The sequence below is a fragment of the Neolamprologus multifasciatus genome, chromosome 17, assembly GCF_963576455.1.
Source record: "Neolamprologus multifasciatus chromosome 17, fNeoMul1.2, whole genome shotgun sequence".
NCBI lineage: Eukaryota > Metazoa > Chordata > Actinopteri > Cichliformes > Cichlidae > Neolamprologus > Neolamprologus multifasciatus.
The window spans coordinates 28,411,495-28,430,843 of record NC_140455.1 but is presented as its reverse complement, the minus strand read 5'-3'; the positions used below and the strand labels follow the sequence as shown (position 1 = coordinate 28,430,843).

General features: G+C 40.6%; 1 protein-coding gene across 11 annotated transcripts in view; it reads right to left on the bottom strand.

Annotated features, from left to right (window-relative positions):
- cacna2d4a (calcium channel, voltage-dependent, alpha 2/delta subunit 4a) overlaps nucleotides 1–19,349 on the bottom strand; it is a 110,038-nt gene that overhangs the window by 69,704 nt on the left and 20,985 nt on the right. For 7 of the 11 annotated variants that reach the window (XR_014870193.1, XM_085137905.1, XM_085137903.1 and 4 more), the window contains exons 14-28: nucleotides 19,083–19,216; nucleotides 18,608–18,625; nucleotides 17,457–17,534; nucleotides 16,889–16,969; nucleotides 16,715–16,789; nucleotides 16,524–16,610; nucleotides 16,351–16,422; nucleotides 16,129–16,190; nucleotides 15,913–15,980; nucleotides 15,783–15,828; nucleotides 11,916–12,013; nucleotides 11,179–11,272; nucleotides 10,947–11,039; nucleotides 10,048–10,175; nucleotides 6,387–6,455 (exon numbers count right to left, since the gene is read on the bottom strand). Coding sequence is in view for 10 of the 11 variants with exons in the window: in XM_085137905.1 (XP_084994031.1) it covers nucleotides 6,387–6,455; nucleotides 10,048–10,175; nucleotides 10,947–11,039; nucleotides 11,179–11,272; nucleotides 11,916–12,013; nucleotides 15,783–15,828; nucleotides 15,913–15,980; nucleotides 16,129–16,190; nucleotides 16,351–16,422; nucleotides 16,524–16,610; nucleotides 16,715–16,789; nucleotides 16,889–16,969; nucleotides 17,457–17,534; nucleotides 18,608–18,625; nucleotides 19,083–19,216 (1,203 nt within the window). In the remaining variant the exon portion in view is untranslated. The other 4 variants (XM_085137906.1, XM_085137911.1, XM_085137910.1 and 1 more) reach the window with 4 other exon arrangements.

Sequence of the window (19,349 nt, the reverse complement as noted above, 5' to 3'; positions counted from 1 at the left end):
CAGGGACTATATCTTCCCAATAAACTCCTCCAGTTCCTCCCCTCCAGAAGGCTCTACAATAAGCAGGTTTAGGACCAGCTTCTTCCCCACAGTTGTCACCCTACTAAACTCAGTCCCCTGCTGAACCTTTCCAATCACACTCACTTAACCATCTACACTCCTCCTCCCGCCCATCCCTCCCAATGACCATGAACATGACTGTCATTCATTCTCAACATTCACTGTATGCTCACATTACAGTACGTACTTACACTGTTCACTGTTAAAGAGTGCTACTCTTCCACTACTGTAGCTATATTCATAGCACTCTGTAGATTACCACACATCGGTACCTCTGTATATGTGTAGCACATCTGTATATTTGTTCATAGTACATCTGTATATCTGCCCCTCTGTATAGCAATATAGAACATCTGTATACAGTTCCCTCTCCGTTAATCGCTACCTTATCTTGGTGGAGGGGTTTGTGTGTCCCAGGGATCCCAGGGGCTATGTTGAGCGATTCAGAAGACCCTTATGAGGAAAACATTGAGGGAACAGTTTACCCTGCCCGGGATAGAGTTACCGGGGCCCCGCCCTAGATCCAGGCCCAGGGAGGGTGGCCGAAGGTGAGCGTCTGGTGGCTGGGCCTTAGTCCATGGGGTCCGGCCAGGCACAGCCCGAAAAGGGGATATGGGCCCATCCTCCCGCAGGCCCACCACCCGCAGGAGGCACCGTAGCAGTCGGGTGATTGTGTGCCGGGCGGCAGCCAGGAGCAGAGGCCCTGGCGGACTGATCCCCGGTTACCAAGGCTGGCAATTGGGACATGGAATATCACCTCTCTGGTGGGGAAGGAGCCTGAGTTAGTGCGTGAGGTTGAGAGGTACCGGCTAGATATAGTCTGGCTCACATCTACGCATGGCTTGGGCTCTGGAACCAGTCTCCTGGAGAGGTGCTGGACTCTGTCTCAGTCTGGAGTTGCCCCTGGTGAGAGGTGGTGGGCTGGGATGGGTATTCTAATATCCCCTCGGCTTGCTGCATGTACGTTGGGGATCTTCCCGGTGGATGACAGGGTTTGTTCACTGCGCCTTAAGGTCGGGGAACGGGTCCTGACTGTCATCTGCGCTTATGCGCCGAGTGGCAGGTCAGAGTACCCAGCCTTCTTAGAGTCCCTGGGTGGGGTGCTGGAAGGTGCTTCACCTGGAGACTCTGTTGTCCTACTGGGAGACCTCAATGCTCACGTGGGAAACGACAGCGAGACCTGGAGGGGTGTGATTGGCAGGAACGGCCTCCCTGATTTGAACCCGAGCGGTGTTTTGTTATTGGACTTCTGTGCAAATCACAAATCGAACACCTTGTTCGAACATAAGAGTGTCCATAAGTGCACATGGCACCAGGATGCTCTAGGCCACAGGTCGATGATTGATTTTGTAATTGTATCACCAGACCTGCGACCATAAGTTCTAGACACTTGGGTAAAGAGAGGGGCTGAGCTGTCAACTGACCACCACCTGGTGGTGAGCTGGATCAGGTGGCAGGGGAGGACACTGGACAGACCCGGTGCATCTAAATGCATTGTGAGGGTGTGCTGGGAACGCCTAGCAGAGGCCCCAGTCCGTGAGATCTTCAACGCACACCTCCGGCAGAGCTTCAACAACATTCTGAGGGAGACTGGGGACATTGAGTCTGAACAGACCATGTTCACCATCTCCATTGCCGAAGCTGCTGCATTGAGCTGCGGCTGCAAGGTGGTTGGTGCCTGTCGTGGTGGTAATCCCCGAACCAAATGGTGGACAGCAGAGTTGAAGGGAGCCACCAGGCTGAAGAAGGAGTCCTATCGGGCTTGGTTAGCCTGTGAGACTTCGGAGGCAGCTGACAGGTACCGACAGGCGGAGCGCTGCTGACTTCGACTGAGAAAATTGTCGGGCAGTGGAAGGAATACTTCGAGGACCTCCTTAATCCCACTGACACGTCTTCCAAGGAGGAAGCAGAGTCTGGGGATGAGGGGGATGACCTGCCAATTTCCGGGGGCGAGGTCACTGAGGCAGTTAAACAACTCCTTGGTGGCAGAGCCCCTGTTGTGGATGAGGTCCGCCCCGAGTTCCTGAAGGGTCTGGACGTTGTAGGGCTGTCCTGGTTGACACGCCTCTACAATGTTGCATGGAGATCAGGGGCAGTGCTACAGGAGTATGGGGTGTCTGGCCCATTGCTACGGGCCATTCAATCCCTATACAACCGTTGCAAGAGCTTGGTTCGCATTGCCGGCAATAAGTCAGACTCGTTCCCAGTGGGTGATGGGCTCCGCCAGGGCTGCCCTCTGTCACCGATTCTGTTCATAATTTTTATGGACAGGATTTCTAGGCGCAACCAAGTGGCGGAGGGCTTTCACTTTTGTGGCCTCAGAATCTCATCTCTGCTTTTCACGGATGATGTGGTATAAACATCTGTATACTTAACTTACTTGTACATAATCTGTACATAACTACTCCCACCTTTTACACTGCCCTTATCTGTATATAATCTGCTCTTCTTGCACTTACTGCTCTTTGCACTTCTGATTAGATGCAAACTGTATTTCATTACCCTGTATTTTTAAATGTGTAATGACAATAATGTTGAATCCTAATCCTAATCTGAATATAGGTATATGTTTTCCCATACTTTCCCTCTTTTTCCTCTCACCTTTCATTGTTCTCTCTGGGTCCATTCCCCTCTCAGTTATCTTGTCTCAATTTATCTTTTTGTCACTTCTTCTCCTATCATTTTTTAATCTTCTCACCTTCCTTTCTCTCATCTCTGTCTCTTTATCACTTGCTCAGTCTGGTCTATTGTGTGTCCTTTTTGTCTCCACCCTGATCTTACCTCCTTTTCTCGCTCATTTATATCCTTATTCACTGCTTCCTCTCCTCTTCCATGTAAAATGTCTTCTCTTTATTCTTTGCCTGCTCTATCCCTCTGTCTCTGTCTTTTTTTATTTACCCACACTCATCACTCTTTCCCCCTCTTTTCCCAAGTCTGCCTCTGCATCAGTAGGAATAGGTTTATTTATATACAGCATGTCACTTATGCCACAGAGATATTCGAATCCATTGCTGAGCCCTCAGACTGCATTTTTGTAGTCACTGTGCACTGATTTTGGATCAGCCTCTGACACAGGAAATCCATGGCCTTCATGAAAGAAGAAGAAATTAAATCTGCCACTAAATGAGCATGAAAGCTGAGCACAAGATGCACAGAGACGTTGATAGACAACTGACTGTGTTCTGTCCAGATAAACACTGACACTCAGTGGTTATAAGTAGAATTGCAATATTTTTAGATGCTTAAAGTCATGCAAATATTAAATATATTTTGTATTTAGGATTTATTTTAGTTAATGTGTAATTTGCAACATTATTAGGTGCAAACATTTGTGCAACTTGAAACACAGAAGTGAAGATAGTCATCATATATCCAATCAACTGAAAAAAACAAGTTCAAACTATTTGTCTTCACATTTCTGTTCTTGTCTTTTTATTTTGGCACATGTGTGCAAGCTGTGCTTTTTATTGTGCTTACATTAACTTTCTCATTTTTCATAATGCATAAGCATGTAATGTGCATTACAAGGAGTGAATACACCTTTAAGTGTATGTGCTCAAGTTCCTTGACCAAGCAGCTTCTAAATATTTGATTTTGCTATGTGAATGTTACTCTCGACAAGAAACCCTCCATTGCAGTAAGTAACAAAGGTAGAGAGGAAGTTAGGGCAAAGGGGTATGAGAAAAAAATGACATGACAGGGAAAAGAAAAAGGAAACACAGAGAGGAGAAATGTGATGTGAAGGCAGACAGATCTGACAGCTTAGGAAGGCAGAGGCTAAGAAAAGAGAGAAAAGAGAGATGTATGTGAGGATTTAAAGAGGAGCATCAAAGGGTGAAACACACTGAGTCATGTGCTTGTGAGAGACTTGGTGTGTGTATGTGTTCCTTACACACACATACCAATAAGTTTATAAAACTATCCCCTCTGAGTTTGCTGCAGCTTGGAGAGAAGTTGATGAACTTGGCATCTAGTGATAAACTTTAACTTTTGTGCCCACAAAATGGTGATTATTATATTTACTCAGAAAACACTTTATCAGATACTCCTTCCTAGTACTGGGTTGGATTTGTTAGCAGCACATCCCCAATGTAACTCTCCTGTTTCACCACATCCCAGAGCTGCTCTATTAGATTGAAATACATTGGCTCACAAAAGTATTCGGCCCCCTTGAACTTTTTGTCACTTTACAGCCACAAACATGAATCAATTTTATTGGAATTCCACGTGAAAGACCAATGCAAAGTGGTGTACAAACGAAAATGGAACGAAAATCATACATGTTTCCAAACATTTTTTACAAATAAATAACTGAAAAGTGGGGTGTGCGTGGCTGTAATGTGACAAAATGTGGAAAAGTTCAAGGGGGCTGAATACTTTTGCAAGCCACTGTATGGTGACTGTGGAGGTCATCTGAATACAGTGAATGGACTGCTTTGTTCCAAAAACCAGTTTGAAATGGTTTGAGCTTTGTAACATATAGCATTATCCTACTGGAAATAGATCAGAAGATGGGTGCAATGTGGTCAAAGGCGTGGACATGGTCAGCATGAACACTCCGGTAGGCTGTGGTGTTTAAAGAATGCTCATTTGGTATTAAGGGGCCCAAAGTGTACCAAGAAAATATCTCCCACACCATTATATCACCAGCATCCATTGATACAAAGCCATTGATACACTGAACCACTGATCCATGCTTTCACGTTGTATATGCCAAATTCTGACCACACCATTAAACGTCACAGCAGAAATGGAGGCAGGCTAAGCAACCCAAATCTTCTACTGACAAAGTTTCAGGTTCCTGTTCTTGGCTGAGAGGAATGGCACCCAGTTTGGTCTTCTGCTGCTGTAGCCCATCAGTTTGAAGGCTTGACATGTTGTTCATTCCGAGGTGCTCATCTGCATACCTTGGTTGTCACACCTGGTTATTTGAGTTGCTGTTGCTTTCCTATCAAGTCTGGTCATTCTCTTCTGACCTCTGACACCAACATGATATTTTTACCTAGAAGACTGCTGCTCCTTGGATATTCTGTTTTTTTCATACGTCACTTAAAATTAAATCACTTGAAATTAAAACTTCCTGATAGCCAGTTGGAACTTTGTCTTGACCATGTCTTGAATATATCCACTGAGTTACAGCCATGTGATTGGATAATTAAATTAATTGTTTTAAGAGCACTTGAACAGCACTTGAACCTGAAAAAGCTGGTGAATGTATAATTTTTCCATATTTTTTGGAATATCATTTATACCTTACACACATTAAATACTGTTTTTAGACATCATAATTATTTCACATCCATCTTTCCTTTGTAGCTTGTGGTTTAATGAAACCCCATAATAGATTCAGTAAGCCAAATTGTAGGTCTAAGTTCAGCCTTTTGCAGCAGTGTGGATTCTAAACCAGCAGCGAGAGAAAGAATGTAGCAAAGGAAAGAAAACTGAGAAACTGTAAAAAATGACAATTGGCAAGGCTGAGAGAAAGACTGAAACATGTATTTTAAACTCTTTCTCATATCTCCCTTATCTCCTGTTTTCCACTTCCAAATTTAACACGATTTTCACACCTGAGATTATTTCTAGGAAAGCTGTGGAACACAGATAAGCGCATGTTTATGTCAGTGTGTTTAACTGTGCTTCTGTCTATCTGTCATTGTAGTGAGACACCAAATGCTGACAGCCACGCACGCAAACTTGTTCAGAGATTCTTCGCTCGGATAATTATGACTGATGAGTGTGTCAGTCACAGATGTACTTACCAGGGCAAACACACACAAACACACACACAAACACTAACCTGCACATCAGTGAATCAGTGAAACAAAGCCAAAGACTCTGAACGTACAAAATGAGACACACTCACACACTCAATTACAGCTCCCTTTTTTTCAAATGCAATAATGTGACACACACATCAGTGTCACAAGGGGCCAGAACTTAAGCCAAACAAAGCAAAGTCTTGCTGATAATTCACACCACAGGCAATTAACATCCACTCAACAAGTTCGAATGTCATCAACAAATCCACCAATACATTTTGCAGCAAGCTGATTTTACTTGGTGAAAATGTAAGAAAATTCAGACACGGACAAGGGAGAAAAGAACAAAAGCGAGAGAGCAAACTGGAGAACAATATGCTTTAAATATGCAGGGGTTGAGTGTTTTACAAGAGAAATGGAAAATTTAGAGGCAGAGAAAACACTGAAAGAGCAATGAGAGGTAAGAGGAGATTAAAAAGAAATGAGAAAGAGGGAGGCAGCGGTGGGATGAAGCATGTGTGCAAGAGACAGATAGGGTGTGTATTAAAACAGAAGTTGTCATCCTACCTCCAGCAAGTGCAGTTTTCTTGCCCACCGTCACAGTGACAGCAGTGGCAGCAATCACGATCCTCCCTGCTGGTAGAACAACACACACAATTAGCAGGTATTTACAGTACCTTATAAATCCAAGTATGCGTGCATGCACGGATGCCTTCCAGATATACAAACATGCAGGATTACTGTATGTACATGCGGAAAATGTTCTTAGAAATATTTATATCCTCGTACACTTAGTGATTGTGGCAGTTGAAATTTAAGCATGTCAAAAATGTGTGTTTTTTTAAATAAAACATATATATGTGACAGGCTGACTTGGACTGGAGAGGTAGTTTGGATTAATGTAATAAATTTGCACATGCTTCTTCCGTGCATCTACTCTGAGCCTTTGTGGCAGCTGACGCCAACTGTCATCAAACCACACATACCAGCCAGATTAACATTTTAAGCCATTATGTAACACAGATTATGAGAGCTAATCGAGTAATACATTTATAACAGAAGGATGTTGTCAGTGTGTTATATTAGTCCATGTGCACCGTGTTTATATTTCTGTTATTCGGTCACTAAGACAAAAAAGACACAATGACAGCATGGGAAAAAAAATAATGCCCAAAAAACTATGTAACTAAGATGGCTTTACGAGAAGGCTTTCTAAGAAAGGAGAGGAGGTTTCCATACTTTAATTGCATGCTCATGCAATGAGAGAGAGAGAGAGAGTGAAAGAGAAAGAAGGGAAAAAAAGAACGACAGACCAAGAAAAAGTCAGAAGAGAAACAAATCGAAAACAGGGACAACAGGATGTATCTGCTAAAAATCAAATAAAAAAGAGGAGGCATGCCAAGTAAAAGAAACAGTTTTCCTCTACCCTCCTCCTCCTCCTCATTCTCCGCCTCCCTTTGATTATTCCCTCCCTCCTCCGCTTGGGTTTCCACCTCTTCTGCACTCAAGGTGGCGCTATAGTCAGCCTCATAGTCCCTGAATACATCTAAGAACAACACACTGCATTTATCAAACTCCTAATACGTATTGGGAACTAGTTTATATATTTAAAAGTGCATCTCACAAGCGTGGAAATACACCACAAAATGATTATCACCAGTCAACATAAAGCCCCTAAAATTCCTTTATAACTCTAAAAAACTATGCATGTAAGTCAAAGGAAATAGATGCAGAAAATACACAACCACTGTGTTCTGTCATTAGGAGAAGCAGTGTTTCCAGCTGCACACTGTGCACTGTGTAGTGGAGATTAAATTTACATTCCTGCCCTCTGTCGCAGGCTAAATCGCTTTACAGCCAACATATTTTTCAAAGCTCTTTAAAAATACATTTTATTCCAGTGGAGCAAAATAAGAGAATTTAATCCAGAGGCAGGGAAAAGCCAGGTTCAAACTTGCATGCTTTTTTTTTTTTACTTTTCCTTTCTCAACTACAAAAAAAATGAGGTTAGTATGATGTGATGGCAAAGATGACACGGCTGTTAATTTTCACACTCTGATGCTGAAAACTGTTCATCAAGACATACAGTGGGGCAAAAAAGTATTTAGTCAGCCACCGATTGTGCAAGTTCCCCCACTTAAAATGATGACAGAGGTCAGTAATTTGCACCAGAGGTACACTTCAACTGTGAGAGACAGAATGTGAAAAAAAAATCCATGAATTCACATGGTAGGATTTGTAAAGAATTTATTCGTAAATCAGGGTGGAAAATAAGTATTTGGTCACCTCAAACAAGGAAAATCCCTGGCTCTCACAGACCTGTAACGTCTTCTGTAAGAAGCTTTTCTGTCCCCCACTCGTTACCTGTATGAATGGCACCTGTTTGACCTCATCATCTGTATAAAAGACACCTGTCCACAGCCTCAACCAGTCAGACTCCAAACTCCGCCATGGCCAAGACCAAAGAGCTTTCGAAGGACACCAGGAAAAGAATTGTAGACCTGCACCAGACTGGGAAGAGTGAATCTACAATAGGCAAGCAGCTTGGTGTGAAAAAATCAACTGTGGGAGCAATCATCAGAAAATGGAAGACATACAAGACCACTGATAATCTCCCTCGATCTGGGGCTCCACGCAAGATCTCATCCCGTGGGGTCAAAATGATCATGAGAACGGTGAGCAAAGATCCCAGAACCACACGGGGGGACCTGGTGAATGACCTGCAGAGAGCTGGGACCAAAGTAACAAAGGTCACCATCAGTAACACACTACAACGGCAGGGAATCAAATCCCGCAGTGCCAGACGTGTTCCGCTGCTGAAGCCAGTGCATGTCCAGGCCCGTCTGAAGTTTGCCAGAGAGCACATGGATGATACAGCAGAGGATTGGGAGAATGTCATGTGGTCAGATGAAGCCAAAGTAGAACTTTTTGGTATAAACTCAACTCATCGTGTTTGGAGGAAGAAGAATACTGAGTTGCATCCCAAGAACACCATACCTACTGTGAAGCATGGGGGTGGAAACATCATGCTATGGGGCTGTTTTTCTGCCAAGGGGACAGGACGACTGATCCGTGTTAAGGACAGAATGAATGGGGCCAAGTATCGTGAGATTTTGAGCCAAAACCTCCTTCCATCAGTGAGAACTTTGAAGATGAAACAAGGCTGGGTCTTCCAACATGACAATGATCCAAAACACACCGCCCGGGCAACAAAGGAGTGGCCTAGCCAGTCTCCAGACCTCAACCCCATAGAAAATCTGTGGCGGGAGTTGAAAGTCCGTGTTGCTCGGCGACAGCCCCAAAACATCACTGCTCTTGAGAAGATCTGCATGGAGGAATGGGCCAAAATACCAGCTACTGTGTGTGCAAACCTGGTAAAGACCTATAGTAAACGTTTGACCTCTGTTATTGCCAACAAAGGTTATGTAACAAAGTATTGAGTTGTATTTTTGTTATTGACCAAATACTTATTTTCCACCCTGATTTACGAATAAATTCTTTACAAATCCTACCATGTGAATTCATGGATTTTTTTTTCACATTCTGTCTCTCACAGTTGAAGTGTACCTCTGGTGCAAATTACTGACCTCTGTCATCATTTTAAGTGGGGGAACTTGCACAATCGGTGGCTGACTAAATACTTTTTTGCCCCACTGTATCTTAGGATATACATCAAGCTGGATGAAATACTTTACACTTTGCCTCAATAAAAGCACATTTTCCGATTTCTCCTAACCAGTCAAAGAACTTTGTTGATGCAAATAAGAATAATAAGAATAAGAAAAACTTTATTTAGGGAAATTCACATGTCTGACGGGGCTCATCTGCTATTTGTATGACACTTGAAAAGGCATACGGGCAGTGGGTGCGAATGTTCTCCTGTATCTCTTCACTTTGCAACAAAAAGAGTCTTCCAGTAGTGATGCAGTAGTGATGTTTCCTTGAAGATGTTATAAAGTGGGTGATCAGAGTAGATCAGGATGTTTTTTTTCATGATGTTTCAGGATTTATGCAAACTGCATTAATATACATAGAGGGAAACAGAAAAGAGCAGCTGTACCCCCCTGACGGTACAAAAACTAGCCTTACATGGGGGATTCTTTACTCAATCTGCTGAACATTGCAAAAGAAAAAGAAAAAACACCATCATAAATAGTATTTCGTAGGATTTGTTTGTTTGTTTTATTTTGTGGGTGTGTGTATACTAAGTAAAGGTATGGCCTCCTACCTCTAGTGTCTTGTCTGGGCATGTAATATAGAAACTTTCCAGCTGGGTACTCAGCTGCTCTGCGGTACCACACTGGGAAATGGTCCAGGGTGAACATATTCTCCTTGTCTGTGGAGGTCAGGAAAGACCTGAGGAGAGACAAAATATGCTAAAAGAACAACCCCCAGTCTTTGACACATGGAAAAAAGCAACTGGATAAAGTGGGAAACTAAAATTGGAAAACCAAAAATAGTGATATTAAATTGCCTTAACAAGACAGCCATTGCTTTTCAAGAGATATATCTAAAGAAAGGATTTACTAATGTTGAGAATAACAGATTAATGAATATACATTAGAGTTAAAGAGACTATAGTTTGGGATTGATGTAATATTGCAATATGGCGATTAATAGTACAAATAGAGGGGATTCCCGGAATTGGAACAAAGAACTGGGGTGCAGGGCAGGAGAACAGCCAATCCCAAACCCAGGACAGGAAGCCACAGGGACAAGCCTGGGGGAGGGCAACCCCAGGGTGAACAAATAGAGAGAGTAGTGAGAGTAGTGGAAGACTATCTATCTTCATCTTTGCTTAAATTGATGGTTGTAGCTGTGTCTGTCATATCTCAAAACCCTGATATCTAAATGCAAATACAGCCTAAACAGAAGTCAAATGTTTTGGATATATGCTAACTGTGTTTCTACACAGAAAATTCTCCCAAAAAATGCCACCTGGGTGTCAGGGATTAAGTTCAGTGTACCTTTAATTAACCAAGAAGGGGGCATAAAGTCATCATCAGGTCTTCAATTACCATCAGTCTAAGGTAAACCTTTTATAGAGGTTTTATTGACACCAGTTTCTATTTGGTTTTGGATATAATAGAATGACAACATAGATGCAGTTGGACTTTTCTTACTCACTTGCCAATTCTTTTCTCGATACCGGCATACCTCAGAAACCTTATGAGGCCTGAACGGGTCCCTAAGAATGCTGTTTCAATTCCCTCATCCATACTGAGAGAGCAAGAGGGAGAAACCAATAAACGCACATACACACATAAAGAGGAAAAATATATGTTAGTATAGATAAGAATCACCAACTGTGTAAAAAGTTGGTGGCATGAACTGAAGTAACATTTGTGTTCATTTTCACCTGGATACGTTGAGCATAAGGGCGTTCCAGTAAGCTTCCATGGGAGCCGTGACCACAGCATCAAACAGCGTTTGTTGCAGCAGCTGCATATCACCTGTTCAGAGAAAGCAGAAGGAAACATAAGTATATCGGTGTGCTTTTAACGTTTCTTTTGGATTTTGAGAATGACCCTACAGTATGTTTGAGTGCTGTTTCTTTTGTAACATTGCTTGTGTTACTTGTTCTTTGCTACCTCCCTTGTGGGGGTAACAAAGTATTCCCTGTTTAGATGTCTTCCTGATTCATTTTGGTTACAGTTTTCTATCTTGTGCTGAGTTTATTTCCAGTTTCGAGTCACATCGTGACTCATTACTGTTTATTTCCTGTTCTAATGTCCAGCATATTAGCATCTCCCTGTGATTCATTATTCTCTGGCATATTTGATGCTGAGTTGTACAAAACTCAGCATTAAATGCTTACTCCTGCACATCGCATGACCCATGAAAAACATAATCATCATAATAACTTACTGTATGTGCAGTTTATTGGATCGGATGACTGAATTCAAGAAGAAGCAAAATTAAACAATTTATTTATTTAATAACTATTTAGCACCATTTAGGAAATAAACAGGCTTTCCAGCGGCATAAGATTTATTACCAAGAAGAAGCAACAAAAAAATATCCAACTAAACACACATTTTTATACTTCTGACATTGATGCATTCATGCGATGCTTGACATTAAGTCACGACTTACACTCCAGATCTGGCTCTTTGCCTGTGAGGTATCGTTCCACAGCTTGAAGCTGACTCAGCTTGCGGTGTGCTGGGTCAATGTCTGTCTCACAGTAGGTCCTACAAACGCACACATATGTCAATTAAGCACGGTGAGGACTTTCAAATATAGTCAAAGTTACTAAATAAAAACGAAAGAAAGAAAAAATAACCAACAGTTTATGCAACTGTTTCGTGTCTTAAAATATATATATTCTCCTTTGTTTATGGGCACCTTGTAGTATGTAACATGCTATTACTCCCAGAGGGTGGTGGTAATGCACCTTAGAAGCTATTTGCCAGCCACCATTAAACAACAAAAACTTTTTTTTTCAATGTGAGCTCTGACTATTTCAATCTAATATAAGACGATAAGATGTCTATAAAGAAAATAAAGAATATAACAGTAAAATGCAATAATACTGCTAAGAGTGAGGCAGAGATTAATGCTGCTGAAAATTGTGAACTGAGAGTCGTCATAAGTATAAAAACGCTACCCCAACAGAGGTCGATTATCTTGTTAATAATTTCACCTCCTCACTACGTACGACTCTGGATACTGTAGCTCCAGTGAAAACTAAGGTCTCTAATCAGAAGTACCTGACCCCGTGGTATAATTCTCAAACACGTACCCTAAAGCAGATGACTCGTAATCTGGAGAGGAAATGGCGTGTCACAAATTTAGAGGATCATCATTTAGCCTGGAGAAATAGTTTGTTGCTTTATAAGAAAGCCCTCCGCAAAGCCAGAACAGCTTACTACTCATCACTGATTGAAGAAAATAAGAACAACCCCAGGTTTCTCTTCAGCACTGTAGCCAGGCTGACAAAAAGTCAGAGCTCTGTTGAGCCAACCATCCCTTTAACGTTAACTAGTGATGACTTCATGAACTTCTTCACAAATAAAATTTTTATCATTAGAGAAAAAATTACCAATAATCATCCCACAGATGTAATATTATCTACAGCTACTCTTAGTTCCATTGATGTTAAGTTAGACTCTTTTTTTCCAATCGATCTTTCTGAGTTAACTTCAATAATTACTTCCTCCAAACCATCAACGTGTCTTTTAGACCCCATTCCTACAAAACTGCTCAAAGAAGTCCTGCCATTGATTAATTCTTCGATCTTATATATGATCAACCTATCTCTAATAATCGGCTATGTACCACAGGCCTTCAAGGTGGCTGCAGTTAAACCTTTACTCAAAAAGCCATCTCTAGACCCAGCAGTCTTAGCTAATTATAGGCCAATCTCCAACCTTCCTTTCATATCAAAAATCCTTGAAAGAGTAGTTGTCAAACAGCTAACAGATCATCTGCAGAGGAATGGTTTATTTGAAGAGTTTCAGTCAGGTTTCAGAGTTCATCACAGCACAGAAACAGCTTTATTGAAGGTTACAAATGATCTTCTTATGGCCTCTGACAGTGGACTCATCTCTGTGCTTGTCCTTCTTGACCTTAGTGCAGCATTCGATACTGTTGACCATAATATTCTATTAGAGCGATTAGAACATGCTGTAGGTATTACAGGTATTGCACTGCAGTGGTTTGTATCATATCTATCTAATAGACTCCAATTTGTGCATGTAAATGGAGAGTCCTCTTCACACACTGAGGTTAATTATGGAGTTCCACAGGGTTCGGTGCTAGGACCAATTCTGTTTACATTATACATGCTTCCCCTAGGCAGCATCATTAGAAGACATAGCATACATTTTCACTGCTATGCAGATGACACCCAGCTCTATCTGTCCATGAAGCCAGATAACACACACCAATTAGTTAAACTGCAGGAATGTCTTAAAGACATAAAGACTTGGATGGCCACTAACTTTCTGCTTCTTAACTCAGATAAAACTGAGGTCATTGTACTCGGCGCTGAAAAGCTTAGAAATATGGTATCTAACCAGATTCTTACTCTGGATGGCATTACCTTGGCCTCCAGTAACACTGTGAGGAACCTTGGAGTCATTTTTGACCAGGATATGTCCTTCAACGCACATATTAAACAAATATGTAAGACTGCGTTCTTCCATTTGCGCAACATCTCTAAAATTAGAAATATCCTGTCTCAGAGTGACGCTGAAAAACTAGTTCATGCATTTATTACTTCCAGGCTAGACTACTGCAATTCATTATTATCAGGATGTCCAAAAAACTCACTGAAAAGCCTTCAGTTAATCCAAAATGCTGCAGCAAGAGTACTGACAGGGACTAGAAGGAGAGAGCATATTTCTCCTGTTTTGGCTTCCCTTCATTGGCTTCCTGTTAAATCCAGAATTGAATTCAAAATCCTGCTCCTCACATACAAGGTCTTAAATAATCAGGCCCCATCTTATCTTAATGACCTTGTAGTACCATATCACCCTATTAGAGCACTTCGCTCCCGCTCTGCAGGCCTACTTGTTGTTCCTAGAGTATTTAAAAGTAGAATGGGAGGGAGAGCCTTCAGTTTTCAGGCCCCTCTTCTGTGGAACCAGCTTCCAGTTTGGATTCAGGAGACAGACACTATCTCTACTTTTAAGATTAGTCTTAAAACCTTCCTTTTTGCTAAAGCATATAGTTAGGGCTGGACCAGGTGACCCTGAATCCTCCCTTAGTTATGCTGCAATAGATGTAGGCTGCCGGGGGATTCCCATGATGCATTGAGTTTTTCCTTTCCAGTCACCTTTCTCACTCACTATGTATTAACAGACCTCTCTGTATTGAATCGTATCTGTTATTAATCTCTGTCTCTCTTCCACAGCATGTCTTTATCCTGTCTTCCTTCTCTCACCCCAACCGGTCGCAGCAGATGGCCGCCCCTCCCTGAGCCTGGTTCTGCCGGAGGTTTCTTCCTGTTAAAAGGGAGTTTTTCCTTCCCACTGTCGCCAAAGTGCTTGCTCATAGGGGGTCATATGATTGTTGGGCTTTTCTCTGTATCTATGAAGCGCCTTGAGGCGACATTTGTTGTGATTTGGCGCTATATAAATAAAATTGAATTGAATTGAATTGAATTGAAATATAAATATACATAAATATATTATCTCAATCTATCATATTTATTAACATTATTAGTTTGCACTCACTGTGCAGCTGCTGCAGATCAGAGATATGAAATTTTTGATACGTTTAAACATACTCAGTGCATTCAGATTTAACTCTCTCCCATTTCCTAATCCAGGATCCGGGGAAATCACATTAGTCTGCTACCAGATCAAAGAGAAAATTAATTTTATTGATTGAATGTTCTCTTTGATATATAGCCTACAAATGTGACCCATCAATCTTCTAATTTGGGTTCAAGCAGCTTCAATTCCAGCAGTGTAAAAGACACTTAGCAGCAGATTAGGATCAACATAAAACATTTATAAATATAACATTTATTTTCTGCATCAATGTTTTATGCTGAATGTAAGAAAATTCCAGTGACAATGCCACACATACAGTTTGCACTGCTGTAACTTTACAGCTTCATTTGATGTAGTTTATAAGCTCTGACCGAATAAGCTCTATTTATAAAAAAAAAAAAAGTACATCAGATAATCTAGACAGCACTTTACTATAAAAGCTGTCTAATGAAAATGTGGCGTTACCAACCGATTTCAAAACCGAAACCTGCTCCAGACCAGGTTATGTGTTCAGCTTAAGTTAGGGTAAAAAGGAACCACCTTAATTACACTGAAAACTCTGACTTTATGTCCAACATAGCCGGTGTTCGGGTTTGTCAGAAGTCACCGTCAAATTAACCTATGGGTAGGACAACTTCCCAAAGTAGGACGGTTTGTCAGAACACCGGATAAACCACCCTGTAGAAAAATGGGAAACAGGACCTATCTCACAACCTGTTACTCTGCAAGTTAAACTCACCACTCGTCGGCTATGGTCAGATCAGGAGCCAATAAGTCGTGAAGACCTGCGTAAGAAGAGAAGTCAAGACATAAGCCAGGGTGTATGAAACCCAGACACAAACGCAGATAAACAGAGATTGGACACTTACCCTCCTCAACAGAGACATTTCCTATAAAGATATACTGTCCATATCCTTGACTCAACACTATACCCAGACTGTCAACACAGAGAAGGCCAAGACTGTTACAATATGTGGGAAACTTTAAGAAGGCAATATAGAAAATGTAAGTTTTGTTTATATGTTTTGTTTTGTTTTACTGGAGAATTTAAGGAATTTAGTAAAGTTTAAAGAAACTGGACAAACCTGAATGGTGTCTCATTGATGACAGTATAGTAGTAATCATTCTTCAGGAACATCACTCTTCTCTGTAAGAAAAACAGGCTTCATAAACACCACAGTGAGCACAAAAAGACAGCTTTTCTATTGAAAAAAGAGGTACACAGGACAAAAAGGGGAAATGACTGATATAATAGTCACTAAGTCTCCTTTTACACCAACAGATTCCTGAAGAACAAAATTACTCACTCCTTTATCGACTGAAGTTTTCACATCTAAAGACAAGTTTCCAGTTTCTCCTTTAACCATGGCGGTCCTCAGCTAAAAAATAAAGTTAAGCTATATCAGCACCTTAAACTATAAGTCAAAGAAAATAAGTGAAATTAAGGGGTCAAAAATGTGTGTAAGTGTATGTTACCCACTTTTTCTTCGCTGTCTTCCCATTCCACTTCTGACAGATCCACACTGTTGTAGTTGGGTTTAGGCTTTAGCTTCTTACCCTCTTTATACTGCCATATACAAGCACAGGCACACAGACAAAAAAGTATGCTTTTAAAATAAGAGGCATATACTCATAATCCATTATCTAATACCAACAAAAAAATCCTCGTACCAGAGGTCGCAGGTCAGGATGAGACAGGATGTACCCATTATTGGTGATGAGGTAGGCGTAGCCATGAACACCCAGCTATAAAAAGACCATAAGCAGACAGCCATAAGGAAGCAAACTGCTGACAGTACTGAAGTACAGCATATATGTTACAGGGTGTGTTACTTTCTGGTTTACCTTGTATCTTGTAGCTAATCTCATCAGTTCTCTCAAGGCAACATCAGTTCCTACTACTCCCAGTAGAATCCCGTGAGATAACTTTGTGAGGTAAAAATATCATTTTAGAATTTTAAATATATCAAAATCACATTAAACAGCGCTCACTCTGAAATGAAATATAAACAATAAGCTCAAATAAAATCTGAGATGATACCAGCACGAAGACTCAATGGAGTATTGTGAACTAGCTGGAGATAAGTGAGTGACTTTTTGTTAATCTTTGTTTTCCAGGTCACGCTGTTAGAGCAGTGGTTTTATTTTGCAGCCAGCTCTGATCTGAAGAAAGGACTTTTTTGATCTGTGGTTTAAAAGCTAATACTGAATCAAACAAGGCTTCCAAATTTAAGGCAGCCTGTTTCTTAGCAGATCAAGGCTGGTTCCTTCTGTTTTAACCCTATTTCTTATACAGATTTATGAATATAAACTCCCACTTTTGTTATGATCTATCACAATTTCATTTCAATTTAATTTACCATTATCAACACAAAGACACAATGTGAGGTCAAAGTTGTAAAAAACTACTTACAGTCTCTCTCTTCTTGCTGAACACAGGCATGGCTACTGAGGTCATCAGGAGCAGGCTTTGTGCCTGAGTGTTGAACAGCTGTGATACAATAAACACACTTTCAGATAAATTAGTTAGCCTGTGGACAAAAAATTAATTAATTAATAAAAAAAAAACAAAAAAAACTAATTCAGGTTTGTTTACAGAGTTTGAAAAAAATAAGTGATTTGGAGATTAATTCAACAAGCTAACTCTTAAAAAAGCTAGTACCGGTGTTCTGACAAACCATCCTACTTTGGCAAAACGTCCTACCGTAAGTAGTTTATGCACATTTCTGCTGTCACAGAGTAATTCCAGCACCAATTTAAGTAGGTATGACGGTTTGCCACTTAACTTTGCCTATCAGAGTATACTTGTAGCTCGTATGCATACAGCCAGAATGGTTTGCCACTTCATTTTACCCGTTAAAGTATGCTTGTAGGTAACATTCACAAAGGTAGCATGGTTTGGAACTGAATTTTACCCATCAGAGTATGTGGGTAGCTGTTATTAACAAAGGTAGGATGATTTGCCACTGAATTTTAGCTGTTAAAGTATGCTTCTAGCTCATATTCAGAAAGGTAGGATGGTTCGCCACTGAAATGTAGCTATTAAAGTATGCTTCTAGCTCAGATTAACAAAAGTAGGACGATTTGCCACAAAATTTTAGCAGTTTAAGCATGCTTGTAGATGACATTCACAAAGGTATGACAGTTTGCCACTGAATTTCGTGTTGTGCGCATGCGCAGAAACAACGGGTAGGATGGTTTGCCAGGTAGGATGGATTCCCAGAACACCGGCTTGTATAGTTAAAGAAAGTTTAAACTTTACAGTTTAGATTACATTTCAAAATGATTAAATGAATTTATAATAAAGCATTTTGAAATGCATTTTGAAAAACCACTTGAAATGTGGTCTAATGTTGAAATGACTTACAACATTAGACCAGCTGGTATCTCGAGGATGAGCTAACTTTAGCTTTAGCAAAAGCTACTGGAGTTACAAGAAACTACTAGAGGTGACTAAAAACTGACAACCACTATCTAAACAAAACCTAAGCATGTCATTACAAATGCTACACTTCACTTTCTTTTTCTAGCTAAAGCTCTAAAGCTAGCTCCACATACAATTACCTTTTTTGTACTTGGCAACTGAAGTTAATGGTAAATGGGGAAAAAAGAACACATGAATGGCTAAAGAATAACACCTCCAGTAAGATTGTCAAATTACAATGTAATATTTCTGTGGCCAAATGAAAGGGAGGAAAACATAAATTCATAAGAAAAAATAAAAAACTGTTTAATATTAAATACATGTAACAAATGTGCCAGGGAGGTGGTGCTTTACATCTGCATTCTTTATAATGACCATAGTCTAAATATTCAGAATTAAGTGAATATGTGAATATATTTGCTTCCTTCCTCATTTCTCTTTATATATTTATTTTTTTGCATATTTGCTACACTCACATGTTTCAGATCATCAAAAATTATTAAACAAAGATAAAAGCAGTAAATATAGAATACAGTTTTTAAATAACTATTTCATTTATTAAATTGGGACAAAAATAATAATATTAAACAACAATAATAAGACAAGCAGACTGACCACACTGTCCATATAGGCCTCAGTCCAAATGATGTCATGATCGTGGTTGATGACCATTGGCCGGCTCAGAACATGGAGGTACTCCATAACGTTTTCCTGGACATCAGCCAGTGTTGAGACATGTGTGTAATAACCTGCAGAAGACACAGAAAAGACACACGTATTGTAACTCGTATCATAAACTACTCAGATGGAAAACTGAGAAGCGTTTTTTTTTAGTTTTTGGAAAATAAATTGTTCACCTATTATTTTTAACTCAGGTTTCTG